The sequence below is a fragment of the Cyclopterus lumpus genome, chromosome 2 (genome assembly GCF_009769545.1).
Source record: "Cyclopterus lumpus isolate fCycLum1 chromosome 2, fCycLum1.pri, whole genome shotgun sequence".
NCBI lineage: Eukaryota > Metazoa > Chordata > Actinopteri > Perciformes > Cyclopteridae > Cyclopterus > Cyclopterus lumpus.
In genome coordinates, this window is record NC_046967.1 from 856,115 (window position 1) to 868,614 (window position 12,500).

Sequence of the window (12,500 nt, forward strand, 5' to 3'; positions counted from 1 at the left end):
TTGATTGATTGATTGATTGATTGATTGATAAGTCTGCTACTTGTACATAGAACAATAAATACTTCATTTATATATAATAACTAGCATTGATATGTGTTCCTTATATTAGAGCGTGTTTCTAAGGTGCACACGCGCAGCACCGGGTCCGGGTCTTGTGTAATACTTCCTATAATAAACATAAACATAAATACATGTGTGCGCTCTGACCTGCGCGTCCTCTCTGGTCCCGGTCTGGCTGCTGGATGCGGGCTTCTCGTACCGGTTCTCGTCCTGGTTCTCGTATGGTTCTCGTATGGTTCTCGTATGGTTCTCGTATGGTTCTCGTATGGTTCTCGTCCTGGTTCTCGTATGGTTCTCGTCCTGGTTCTCGTATGGTTCTCGTATGGTTCTCGTATGGTTCTCGTCCTGGTTCTCGTATGGTTCTCGTCCTGGTTCTCGTATGGTTCTCGTATGGTTCTCGTATGGTTCTCGTATGGTTCTCGTATGGTTCTCGTCCTGGTTCTCGTATGGTTCTCGTCCTGGTTCTCGTATGGTTCTCGTATGGTTCTCGTATGGTTCTCGTATGGTTCTCTTATGGTTCTCCTGTTACCCCGGGTTGCTCTCGGTCCGAGCCGCGCCGGGGTCTCTCATGCTCAGACCGGCCGGTGCGGCGCGTGCAGCGGGAGAAGCTCCATCACCGGGACCGGCATCACGAGGACTGGGTTCTCTCCACAGAGCAACTCCACCTGACTACGGGAATACAAGAGGAGGAGGAGGAGGAGGAGGAGGAGGAGGAGGAGGAGGAAGATGTGCGCGCGTGCACGTGCAAGCGGACATCTAACACGCACTCCGAGAAGCAGTGCAGCACTCCCTCTTAGGGGAAAGGAAGTGAAATGCTTTGGATTTAACAAGTACTCTGATCCTTTACTGCAGTAAAAGTACAAATACACACTGTGGAAATACTTCAAGTTAAAGTCCTGAAGTAAAAGTACAAATACACACTGTGGAAATACTACAAGTTAAAGTCCTGAAGTAAAAGTACAAATACACACTGTGGAAATACTTCAAGTTAAAGTCCTGAAGTAAAAGTACAAATACACACTGTGGAAATACTTCAAGTTAAAGTCCTGAAGTAAAAGTACAAATACACACTGTGGAAATACTACAAGTTAAAGTCCTGAAGTAAAAGTACAAATACACACTGTGGAAATACTTCAAGTTAAAGTCCTGAAGTAAAAGTACAAATACACACTGTGGAAATACTTCAAGTTAAAGTCCTGAAGTAAAAGTACAAATACACACTGTGGAAATACTACAAGTTAAAGTCCTGAAGTAAAAGTACAAATACACACTGTGGAAATACTACAAGTTAAAGTCCTGAAGTAAAAGTACAAATACACACTGTGGAAATACTACAAGTTAAAGTCCTGAAGATCTTCTGGGAGTCCAAGACGAGAAGGAGGGCTCAGGGTATCACTGAGGTTCCAGGGGTTCCTCAAGTGTTTTCCATTACATTGTTATTACATTACATTACATTACATTACATTACATGTCATTTAGCTGACGCTTTTATCCAAAGCGACTTACAATAAGTGCATTAAACCATGAGTCCAAACTCAGAACAACAAGAATCAAGAAAGTACAATTTCTTCAATAACGTTAAACTACAAAGTGCTATCAGTAAGAGACATTTAAGTGCTACTAAAGTGTTAAACTACAAAGTGCTATCAGTAAGAGACATTTAAGTGCTACTAAAGTGTTAAACTACAAAGTGCTATCAGTAAGTGACATTTAAGTGCTGCTAAAGTGTTAAACTACAAAGTGCTATCAGTAAGTGACATTTAAGTGCTGCTAAAGTGTTAAACTACAAAGTGCTATCAATAAGAGACATTTAAGTGCTACTAAAGTGTTAAACTACAAAGTGCTATCAGTAAGAGACATTTAAGTGCTGCTAAAGTGTTAAACTACAAAGTGCTATCAATAAGAGACATTTAAGTGCTACTAAAGTGTTAAACTACAAAGTGCTATCAGTAAGAGACATTTAAGTGCTGCTAAAGTGTTAAACTACAAAGTGCTATCAATAAGAGACATTTAAGTGCTACTAAAGTGTTAAACTACAAAGTGCTATCAGTAAGAGACATTTAAGTGCTGCTAAAGTACTAAACTACAAAGTGCTATCAGTAAGAGACATTTAAGTGCTACTAAAGTGCTACTACGGCTCTACCTTCCCTATTCAAGGTGTCGTCACTAAGATGTGTTTTTAGTCTGTAGAGACTTCCTGTCCTGATGTCAATGGGGAGCTCGTTCCACCAATGAGGAGCCAGCACAGCAAACAGTCGTGACTTTGTTGAGTGTTTAACTCGAAGTGAAGGAGCTACAAGCCGATTGGTGGAGGTTAGACCATGTCCTGGTGTGAGGTTAGACCATGTCCTGGTGTGAGGTTAGACCATGTCCTGGGTGTGAGGTTAGACCATGTCCTGGGTGTGAGGTTAGACCATGTCCTGGGTGTGAGGTTAGACCATGTCCTGGATATGAGGTTAGACCATGTCCTGGATGTAAGGTTAGACCATGTCCTGGGTGTGAGGTTAGACCATGTCCTGGGTGTGAGGTTAGACCATGTCCTGGGTGTGAGGTTAGACCATGTCCTGGAGGTGAGGTTAGACCATGTCCTGGGTGTGAGGTTAGACCATGTCCTGGGTGTGAGGTTAGACCATGTCCTGGAGGTGAGGTTAGACCATGTCCTGGGTGTGAGGTTAGACCATGTCCTGGTGTGAGGTTAGACCATGTCCTGGATGTGAGGTTAGACCATGTCCTGGGTGTGAAGTTAGACCATGTCCTGGGTGTGAGGTTAGACCATGTCCTGCGTGTGAGGTTAGACCATGTCCTGGGTGTGAGGTTAGACCATGTCCTGGGTGTGAGGTTAGACCATGTCGTGGATGTGAGGTTAGACCATGTCCCGGGTGTGAGGTTAGACCATGTCCTGGGTGTGAGGTTAGACCATGTCCTGGATATGAGGTTAGACCATGTCCTGGATGTAAGGTTAGACCATGTCCTGGATGTAAGGTTAGACCATGTCCTGGGTGTGAGGTTAGACCATGTCCTGGGTGTGAGGTTAGACCATGTCCTGGAGGTGAGGTTAGACCATGTCCTGGGTGTGAGGTTAGACCATGTCCTGGTGTGAGGTTAGACCATGTCCTGGATGTGAGGTTAGACCATGTCCTGGGTGTGAAGTTAGACCATGTCCTGGGTGTGAGGTTAGACCATGTCCTGCGTGTGAGGTTAGACCATGTCCTGGGTGTGAGGTTAGACCATGTCCTGGGTGTGAGGTTAGACCATGTCGTGGATGTGAGGTTAGACCATGTCCCGGGTGTGAGGTTAGACCATGTCGTGGATGTAAGGTTAGACCATGTCGTGGATGTAAGGTTAGACCATGTCCTGGATGTGCGGTTAGACCATGTCCTGGGTGTGCGGTTAGACCATGTCCTGGGTGTGAGGTTAGACCATGTACTGGGTGTGAGGTTAGACCATGTCGTGGATGTAAGGTTAGACCATGTCCTGGGTGTGCGGTTAGACCATGTCCTGGGTGTGAGGTTAGACCATGTCCTGGGTGTGAGGTTAGACCATGTCCCGGGTGTGAGGTTAGACCATGTCCTGGGTGTGAGGTTAGACCATGTCCTGGGTGTGAGGTTAGACCATGTCCTGCGTGTGAGGTTAGACCATGTCCTGGGTGTGAGGTTAGACCATGTCCTGGGTGTGAGGTTAGACCATGTCGTGGATGTGAGGTTAGACCATGTCCCGGGTGTGAGGTTAGACCATGTCGTGGATGTAAGGTTAGACCATGTCCTGGGTGTGCGGTTAGACCATGTCCTGGGTGTGAGGTTAGACCATGTCCTGGGTGTGAGGTTAGACCATGTCCTGGGTGTGAGGTTAGACCATGTACTGGGTGTGAGGTTAGACCATGTCCTGGGTGTGAGGTTAGACCATGTCCCGGGTGTGAGGTTAGACCATGTCCCGGGTGTGAGGTTAGACCATGTCCTGGATGTGAGGTTAGACCATGTCCTGGGTGTGAGGTTAGACCATGTCCTGGATGTGAGGTTAGACCATGTCCTGGATGTGAGGTTAGACCATGTCCTGGGTGTGAGGTTAGACCATGTCCTGGGTGTGAGGTTAGACCATGTCCTGGGTGTGAGGTTAGACCATGTCCTGGATGTGAGGTTAGACCATGTCCTGGGTGTGAGGTTAGACCATGTCCTGGGTGTGAGGTTAGACCATGTCCTGGATATGAGGTTAGACCATGTCCTGGATGTAAGGTTAGACCATGTCCTGGGTGTGAGGTTAGACCATGTCCTGGGTGTGAGGTTAGACCATGTCCTGGGTGTGAGGTTAGACCATGTCCTGGATGTAGACCGGACCCGATCTGTTCGCAGCACGGTACCCAAGTACCAATGTTTTGAAGCGGATGCTGCGGCCACCGGTAACCAGTGAAGGTCGTGGAGGAGCGGAGGATTGTGGGTAAATTTAGGAGGTTGAAGACCAGTCGAGCAGCTGCATTCTGGATGAGCTGGAGAGGTCGAATGGCATTAGCAGGTAGACCTGAAGGAGGGAGTTGCAATAGTCTAGGGGTGAGATGATTTTCCAGAGGTTGTTGAGTCTGAATGGGTTCTGAGGCGGTTCCGTGGTTTCAGGTTCTCCTATGAAGATTCTGGGTTTTTAGGGGTCTGGGGGCTTTAAAAGATCAGCAGGGCCATGGCAGGAGGCGGGGCCACGGAGGCAGGGCCATGGAGGAAGGAGGCAGGGCCACGGAGGAAGTAAGCCGGCCCACCAGGCAGGAGGCAGGGCCATGGAGGAAGGAGGCAGGGCCACGGAGGAAGTAAGCCGGCCCACCAGGCAGGAGGCAGGGCCATGGAGGAAGGAGGCATCGCAAAAGAGGCATCGCAAAAGAGGCCAGACCAATGAGGTCGGCCTTTGAGGCAGGAGGCACAGAGAAGGAGGCAGGGCCATTGGGAAGGAGGCCAGGTCTAAGCCAGAGGCTGGATGCAGGAAGCAGGGGCAAGGAGTCTGGTCCCAGGACCAGCTTCAGACACAGCCAGGTCCAATGGACCCTATGAGGCGTGAAGTCACAAAGACTACTGTAAATTCCGGCATATAAGCCGCTACTTTTTTTCACACGCTTTGAGACTGCGGCTTTTACAACGATGCGGCTAAACAATGAAATTACCGAACAGGTCACAGTGGACCAATGAAACTGTTTCGGCAAACTACCGGTAACCCATGGGGCGTTCAACGCGTTGCGAATGTTTCAAGCGAGTAGCTCCCATGCAAAGTCAATGCACAGACGCGAATGGTTGTCTTTTTCGCCGGGCGTTGTGATAGACACCAATGGCGCGTTGGGAAAGTTTCCGCCAGAGTTGAAATATTTCAATTTTGGCAAAACTTCTGCAACTCGCGAGCCAATCAGCGTTGAGACGCTCCGCCCCCTGGCTGCTGTTGATCTAGTAGCAGCCAATCAGCGTTGAGACGCTCCGCCCCCTGGCTGCTGCTGCTCTAGTAGCAGCCAATCAGTGTTGAGAAGCTCCGCCCCCTGGCTGCTGCTGCTCTAGTAGCAGCCAATCAGTGTTGAGAAGCTCCGCCCCCTGGCTGCTGCTGCTCTAGCAGCTCTGGATGTGGAAGTTATCCAGACGGAGTCGGTGGAAGTCCCCGAGCTGTGTGAGCCTACAGATGATGTTATGAACCCAGACACGAGGGTGTTAGATGTTACAACGTTTATGGGATGTCCACATCCAGTTTAAAGCAGAACTAGTGGTTATTTCTTCCGTTGTGGATGGCGGAAATAACTGTTTTTACAGAGACAAGCCATGGAGATATGCCATGCCCACTTTTCGCGAAAGATGCGAATGAACACAACTTGGTTTGAACGCACCACGCGGCCTATATATAGGTGCGACCTATAGTCCGGAATTTACTGTGTATAGATATATATATATATATCTATATATAGATATATATATATATCTGTGTGTGCATGCATGTATCAGTGTTTTGGGAACCTGTATTTATTCAGTGTTTAAGAGGGAAGTGAGGCTGCTTCTTCATGCAGGTCTCTGAAGTGTTCTCCGGGCTCTTAACTCCACGTTCTACATATCCAGGCCTACACCTCAACTGTACTTTGGAACGCCTCCAAGAACCTCTGGAACCAACCCCCAAGAGCCCAGTAGACGTCCTTAAGAGCACTTTAAACCTGGTTGGACCTCATCAGTCTTGGATATCGCCCGAGTGACCCATGGACCTCCCAAAGGATCCTGGAGCCCACTAAGGCCCCCCCCAGCTCTTCAACCACCTCTCAACCTTTCTCAAAAAAAGTGAAAATATCAGAACGTTCACAAGAACCCCTGGAACCTCCTCCAAGGCCTCCCCTGGACACTGCAGACCACTACTTTGCTTTAAAGGACCCAGGAACCATAGAGCTAAGTTGAGAAGGCCTGGAACCTACTTCAGCACCTCTTCAAGAACCTTTAAACTTTATCAAAGAGGTTGGTCAACAAACATGTTCAAGGTGTTTCATTTGAGAAGACCCAACTGGACCATTACAGCTTCATTAATAACAATAACTCTGGTTTCTAACCATTATGCTTCATTAATAACAATAACTCTGGTTTCTCCATTATGCTTCATTAATAAAAATAACTCTGGTTTCTAACCATTATGCTTCATTAATAACAATTACTCTGGTTTCTAACCATTACAGCTTCATTAATAACAATAACTCTGGTTTCTATCCATTATGCTTCATTAATAACAATAATAACTGGGCTTGTTAACTAAACGCCTCGTGTCTCGCTCTCTGAATTTCAACAACAATAACAACTTGATGCCGCTGGCTCTCTGGCACACGCCCTGACAACAGATGCTTGTCTGACGATTCATCTGACCTCCTCGGCTCCTCCTCACCACCAGCTCGGGCGGTGAGGAGCAGCACACTGCTCCCTTGTGCTTGATGCTCCTCAGCGACCATGGTTTCTACGGCTCTACATCTGGGAGCAATCTACTGAAAATGAGTTCAGCGGTGACCTAATGGTCAGGTTTAGGAAGCAAGATAAGAACCACTGGAATCTGCTTCACGGCCCCCTGAACCCACTCTCTAGGGTGGATGTAGAGCCCCTTTAAGAACCTCTTGAACCTCCTTTACAGCCCCATGAACCCACTCCCTAGGGTGGATGTAGAGCCCCTTTAAGAACCTCTTGAACCTCCTTTACAGCCCCATGAACCCACTCCCTAGAGTGGATGTAGAGCCCCTTTAAGAAACTCTTGAACCTCCTTTACAGCCCCATGAACCCACTCCCTAGGGTGGATGTAGAGCCCCTTTAAGAAACTCTTGAACCTCCTTTACAGCCCCATGAACCCACTCCCTAGGGTGGATGTAGAGCCCCTTTAAGGTCCTCTTGAACCTCCTTTACAGCCCCATGAACCCACTCCCTAGGGTGGATGTAGAGCCCCTTTAAGGTCCTCTTGAACCTCCTTCACGGCCCCATGAACCCACTCCCTAGGGTGGATGTAGAGCCCCTTTAAGGTCCTCTTGAACCTCCTTTACAGCCCCATGAACCCACTCCCTAGGGTGGATGTAGAGCCCCTTTAAGGTCCTCTTGAACCTCCTTTACAGCCCCATGAACCCACTCCCTAGGGTGGATGTAGAGCCCCTTTAAGAACCTCTTGAACCTCCTTTACAGCCCCATGAACCCACTCCCTAGGGTGGATGTAGAGCCCCTTTAAGAACCTCTTGAACCTCCTTTACAGCCCCATGAACCCACTCCCTAGGGTGGATGTAGAGCCCCTTTAAGAACCTCTTGAACCTCCTTTACAGCCCCATGAACCCACTCCCTAGGGTGGATGTAGAGCCCCTTTAAGGTCCTCTTGAACCTCCTTTACAGCCCCATGAACCCACTCCCTAGGGTGGATGTAGAGCCCCTTTAAGAACCTCTTGAACCTCCTTTACAGCCCCATGAACCCACTCCCTAGGGTGGATGTAGAGCCCAATTTAGGACCTCTTGAACCTCCTTCACAGCCCTTTAAACCCACTCCCTAGGGTGGATGTAGAGCCCACTTTAGGACCTCTTGAACCTCCTTCACAGCCCTTTAAACCCACTCCCTAGGGTGGATGTAGAGCCCACTTTAGGACCTCTTGAACCTCCTTCACAGCCCCTTAAACCCACTCCCTAGGGTGGATGTAGAGCCCACTTTAGGACCTCTTGAACCTCCTTCATAGCCCCTTAAACCCACTCCCTAGGGTGGATGTAGAGCCCCTTTAAGGTCCTCTTGAACCTCCTTCACAGCCCCTTAAACCCACTCCCTAGGGTGGATGTAGAGCCCACTTTAGGACCTCTTGAACCTCCTTCACAGCCCTTTAAACCCACTCCCTAGGGTGGATGTAGAGCCCACTTTAGGACCTCTTGAACCTCCTTCATAGCCCCTTAAACCCACTCCCTAGGGTGGATGTAGAGCCCCTTTAAGGACCTCTTGAACCTCCTTCACAGCCCTTTAAACCCACTCCCTAGGGTGGATGTAGAGCCCACTTTAGGACCTCTTGAACCTCCTTCATAGCCCCTTAAACCCACTCCCTAGGGTGGATGTAGAGCCCCTTTAAGGTCCTCTTGAACCTCCTTCACAGCCCCTTAAACCCACTCCCTAGGATGGATGTAGAGCCCCTTTAAGGTCCTCTTGAACCTCCTTCACGGCCCCTTAAACCCACTCCCTAGGGTGGATAAAGAGCCCCTTTAGGACCTCTTGAACCTCCTTCCAGATGAAATCTCTTCCAGTCATCACAAACCTCCCATTAAAGAACCCTTTAAATGTTCTCTGATGGTCCAGAACCTCCTCAGAACCTATGAGCCCCACACACTCCTGGAACTGATCCAGGACGTGTTCAACATCACCAAGAACCCTTTGGTTCTGCAGAGGAACCAGTCAAACCAGTAAAATAACCCCCTCTGGAACCCCCTCAGAACCTTTGAAACATCCCTTCGGAACCTCTTCAAGAACTCCAGGGAAACCACCAACAACCTCTGGAACTTTAAGGAGAAATCAATATCATCAAGAAGCTTTTAGAACTCCCCGAGAGGAGGAAGGGAACCACCTGGAGAACCACCGTTGGTCCACAGCACCACCCAGTGGCCGGGGGCTCAAACTGCACCCTGATAGGACACACAATATTGATCACTCTGTCCTCGAGTTATGTCCTGATCATCACTCTGATTGGGATCAATAACTGTGATTGCTCTTGGTATCACTGTTCATTGCGATACATGGAGGTGCTGTTACACTTCCGGTACGGCAGGGGGCGTGAGGCCTGTCCGAGGGGGTTTTGCAGTCCGCCTTTTAAAGCAGAGGAAAAATAAGTGTCGCCTACGTCATCAAGACGCGTCGCCGTCTCGAACACGCGCGAGAGGAGCCAAGATGTCGGTGTTTCACGACGAGGTCGAGATCGAGGACTTTGAGTACGACGAGGACTCGGACACGTACTACTTCCCGTGTCCGTGCGGGGACAAGTTCGCCATAACGAAGGTAGCGCCGCTTCCGGGTGACACGGCGCGTGGCCGCTGGGCACGTGACCTGAATGTCTGCTCCACCGGAGAGGAGCAGCAGAACGGTGTGACGTCATGTTGTTGTTGTTTGTGTGACGTCATGTTGTTGTTGTTACAAGGAGGAGCTGGAGAGCGGGGAGGAGGTGGCCACGTGTCCGAGCTGCTCGCTCATCGTCAGAGTCATCTACGACCAGGTGAACACGTTATTATGCATAAGGCTACCATAACGGGAAGTGGTCGGCCCTTCAAAATAAGAGACACTTGACAGGAAGTGGTCGGCCCTTCAAAATAAGAGACACTTGACAGGAAGTGGTCACTGGAAATAAAAGTGTTTGTTTTTATGTTTTAGGAGTTGTTCATGTCCGGAGAACTCGTGGAAGCCCCGTCGTCTACAGAGACCCAACTGGAGCTGGTTCAGGCCTGACCCCCCCTTCATCATCATCATCACGGACTGTTCCTTTAAATCTACTTCTGCAGCTTCTCTCTATTCACACACATCAGGATATCCAAGGACCCCCCCTCCTCCTGGTGGTGGTGAAAACTGGGACACATGGCAGACCAGTAGGCCCTGAGACCAGTAGGCCCTGAGACCAGTAGAACCTGAGACCTGTAGACCCCGAGGCACTGAGTGCCAACCGCCATGGACCCAAGCGTTCCTGCTCTGGAGCTGTCGGGGGTCTTGGTCTGCGGGGGGCCTGGCTCCACCCCGAAGCCCGCCTGGCTGACCCTCTCCACCGACCTGCTCCCCACGGAGACCTACGAGCTGCTCGGCCTCCTGCTGGCCGTCCCGGGACGGGCCCTGAAGATGGCGGCGGGGGTCCTGGGCCTGATCCCGGTGTCGTACGTCGCCCACCTCACGGTCCTGCGGTTCCTCGACCAGTTGGGGGCGCTCTGTTCTGCGGCTGACTTCCTGTTTGCGTCGGCAGGCGGACGCCGGTTACACGCCTGCGCCCGCCCCCCTGGCGAGGGCGATGGACCCCCATCGGGACCAGAACCGAGTACGTCTGAGAGTCTACAGAAACCCAGCTAGTTCAGGCCTGACCCCCCTGACCTCCCTCCTTCATCATCACGGACTGTTACTTTAAATCCATGTTCATATCAAATTATTAACTTATGAACTATTTTAATAGAAATAAAATGTTATTTATTTAAAACCTGATTTCATTCATTTAATGTGTAACTATTTGTTGGTTTATTTGTGATATTAAGTCTGTTTGTTCATAAAGAGAATGAAATAAAAAGATGTTAATTATTATTTAATTAAATGCAAATAAACAAGTAAAATACAGAAATAAAAATAATTAGTATTAATTTAGAATAAATGAAAGTAGAAAACAGACGTAAACAACAAGCTCCATAATAATAATAGATACATGTGCTATGCATCATTCTTGACCTTTGACCTTTGGAGGGTCGTGGGTTCTGAGGCTCAGGTGGTGTCTTCCAGTAGTTATGTTAATATCCCCCCATGGAGCTTTTTGATTGGCCGCCCGGTGAACCAGACAAAGGAAGCAGCAGGTGAGCCTCCAAGACCAAGAAGAGGGCAAAGGAGATTACATCTTAATTATTTTAATCCATTTTATTACTTTCATTTAGCTGCATTTATCTTTTAATACCAACCTCTAAATATTTAAATGTTAAATGAATAAACCTTAAAATAATAATTCATTAATGTGTTCAAAGGAACATTGATTGTACTTTAATTAATTAAAATATCTCCCTAAAAACACAATTTCACTTTTAATGTTTTTGAGACACAATGAAGGTTTTATTCTTTAGTCCAAAAGTATTAATAAACAAAGGTTATTTATCAATAATAAACTAATGTTATTTATCAATAATAAACATTATTAAACAATAATAAACTAATGTTATTTATCAATAATAAACATTATTAAACAATAATAAACTAATGTTATTTATCAATAATAAACATTATTAAACAATAATAAACTAATGTTATTTATCAATAATAAGACATTGACTTCAAAGAGCTCACAGCAGATCAATGATGCTGTTGTTTCCAGAGCCGGCCAATCACAGTCTACCAGGGAGGAAGGGGGCGGGGCCACAACTCCCCTCTCAGACTGTTGAACGGCCGCTCCTCCTGGTGGGGCACGAAGACTGGGACACACGGGAGACCAGTAGACCCTAAAGACCAGTAGACCCTGAGACCTGCTGGAGACTCTGAGAGACACGGGAGACTAGTAGACCCTGAAGACCAGTAGACCCTGAGACCTGCTGGAGACTCTGAGAGACACGGGAGACTAGTAGACCCTGAAGACCAGTAGACCCTGAGACCTGCTGGAGACTCTGAGAGACACGGGAGACCAGTAGACCCTAAAGACCAGTAGACCCTGAGACCTGCTGGAGACTCTGAGAGACACGGGAGACTAGTAGACCCTGAAGACCAGTAGACCCTGAGACCTGCTGGAGACTCTGAGAGACACGGGAGACTAGTAGACCCTGAAGACCAGTAGACCCTGAGACCTGCTGGAGACTCTGAGAGACACGGGAGACTAGTAGACCCTGAAGACCAGTAGACCCTGAGACCTGCTGGAGACTCTGAGAGACACGGGAGACTAGTAGACCCTGAAGACCAGTAGACCCTGAGACCTGCTGGAGACCCTGAGACACACGTGAGACCAGTAGACCCTGAGACCTGCTGGAGACCCTGAGACACACGTGAGACCAGTAGACCCTGAGACACACAGGAGATTCAGACACACGCTGGAGACCCGTGGACCCTGGGACACACGGGTAAACAAGTAGACCCTGAGATACATGGGAGACCAGTAGATCCTGAGCCACACTGGAGACCCGTAGACCCTAAGACACACTGGAGGCCAGTAGACCCTGAGACACACGGGAGACCCTGAGACATACGGGTGGCCCGTAGACCCTGAGACACACGGCAGACCAGTAGACCCTGAGACACAAGGGAGG

At 48.6% G+C, this 12,500-nt stretch overlaps 1 protein-coding gene across 1 annotated transcript; it reads left to right on the top strand.

The window, feature by feature from the left end:
* Window positions 1-9,369: 9,369 nt before the first annotated feature.
* Window positions 9,370-10,624, top strand: dph3 (diphthamide biosynthesis 3). Its single transcript, XM_034549350.1, has 3 exons — window positions 9,370-9,534; window positions 9,674-9,748; window positions 9,904-10,624. The coding sequence occupies exons 1-3, from the start codon at window positions 9,427-9,429 to the stop codon at window positions 9,976-9,978; spliced, it is 258 nt and encodes an 85-aa protein (XP_034405241.1). The 5' UTR covers window positions 9,370-9,426; the 3' UTR covers window positions 9,979-10,624.
* The last annotated feature ends 1,876 nt before the right edge of the window (window positions 10,625-12,500 follow it).

Coding starts and splice junctions, on each gene's coding strand:
- dph3 (XM_034549350.1), top strand. CDS start 9,427: ATGTCGGTGTTTCACGACGAGGTCGAGATCGAGGACTTTGAGTACGAC. Junction 9,535..9,673: donor ACAAGTTCGCCATAACGAAG/GTAGCGCCGCTT, acceptor TGTTGTTACAAG/GAGGAGCTGGAGAGCGGGGA. Junction 9,749..9,903: donor TCAGAGTCATCTACGACCAG/GTGAACACGTTA, acceptor TTTATGTTTTAG/GAGTTGTTCATGTCCGGAGA.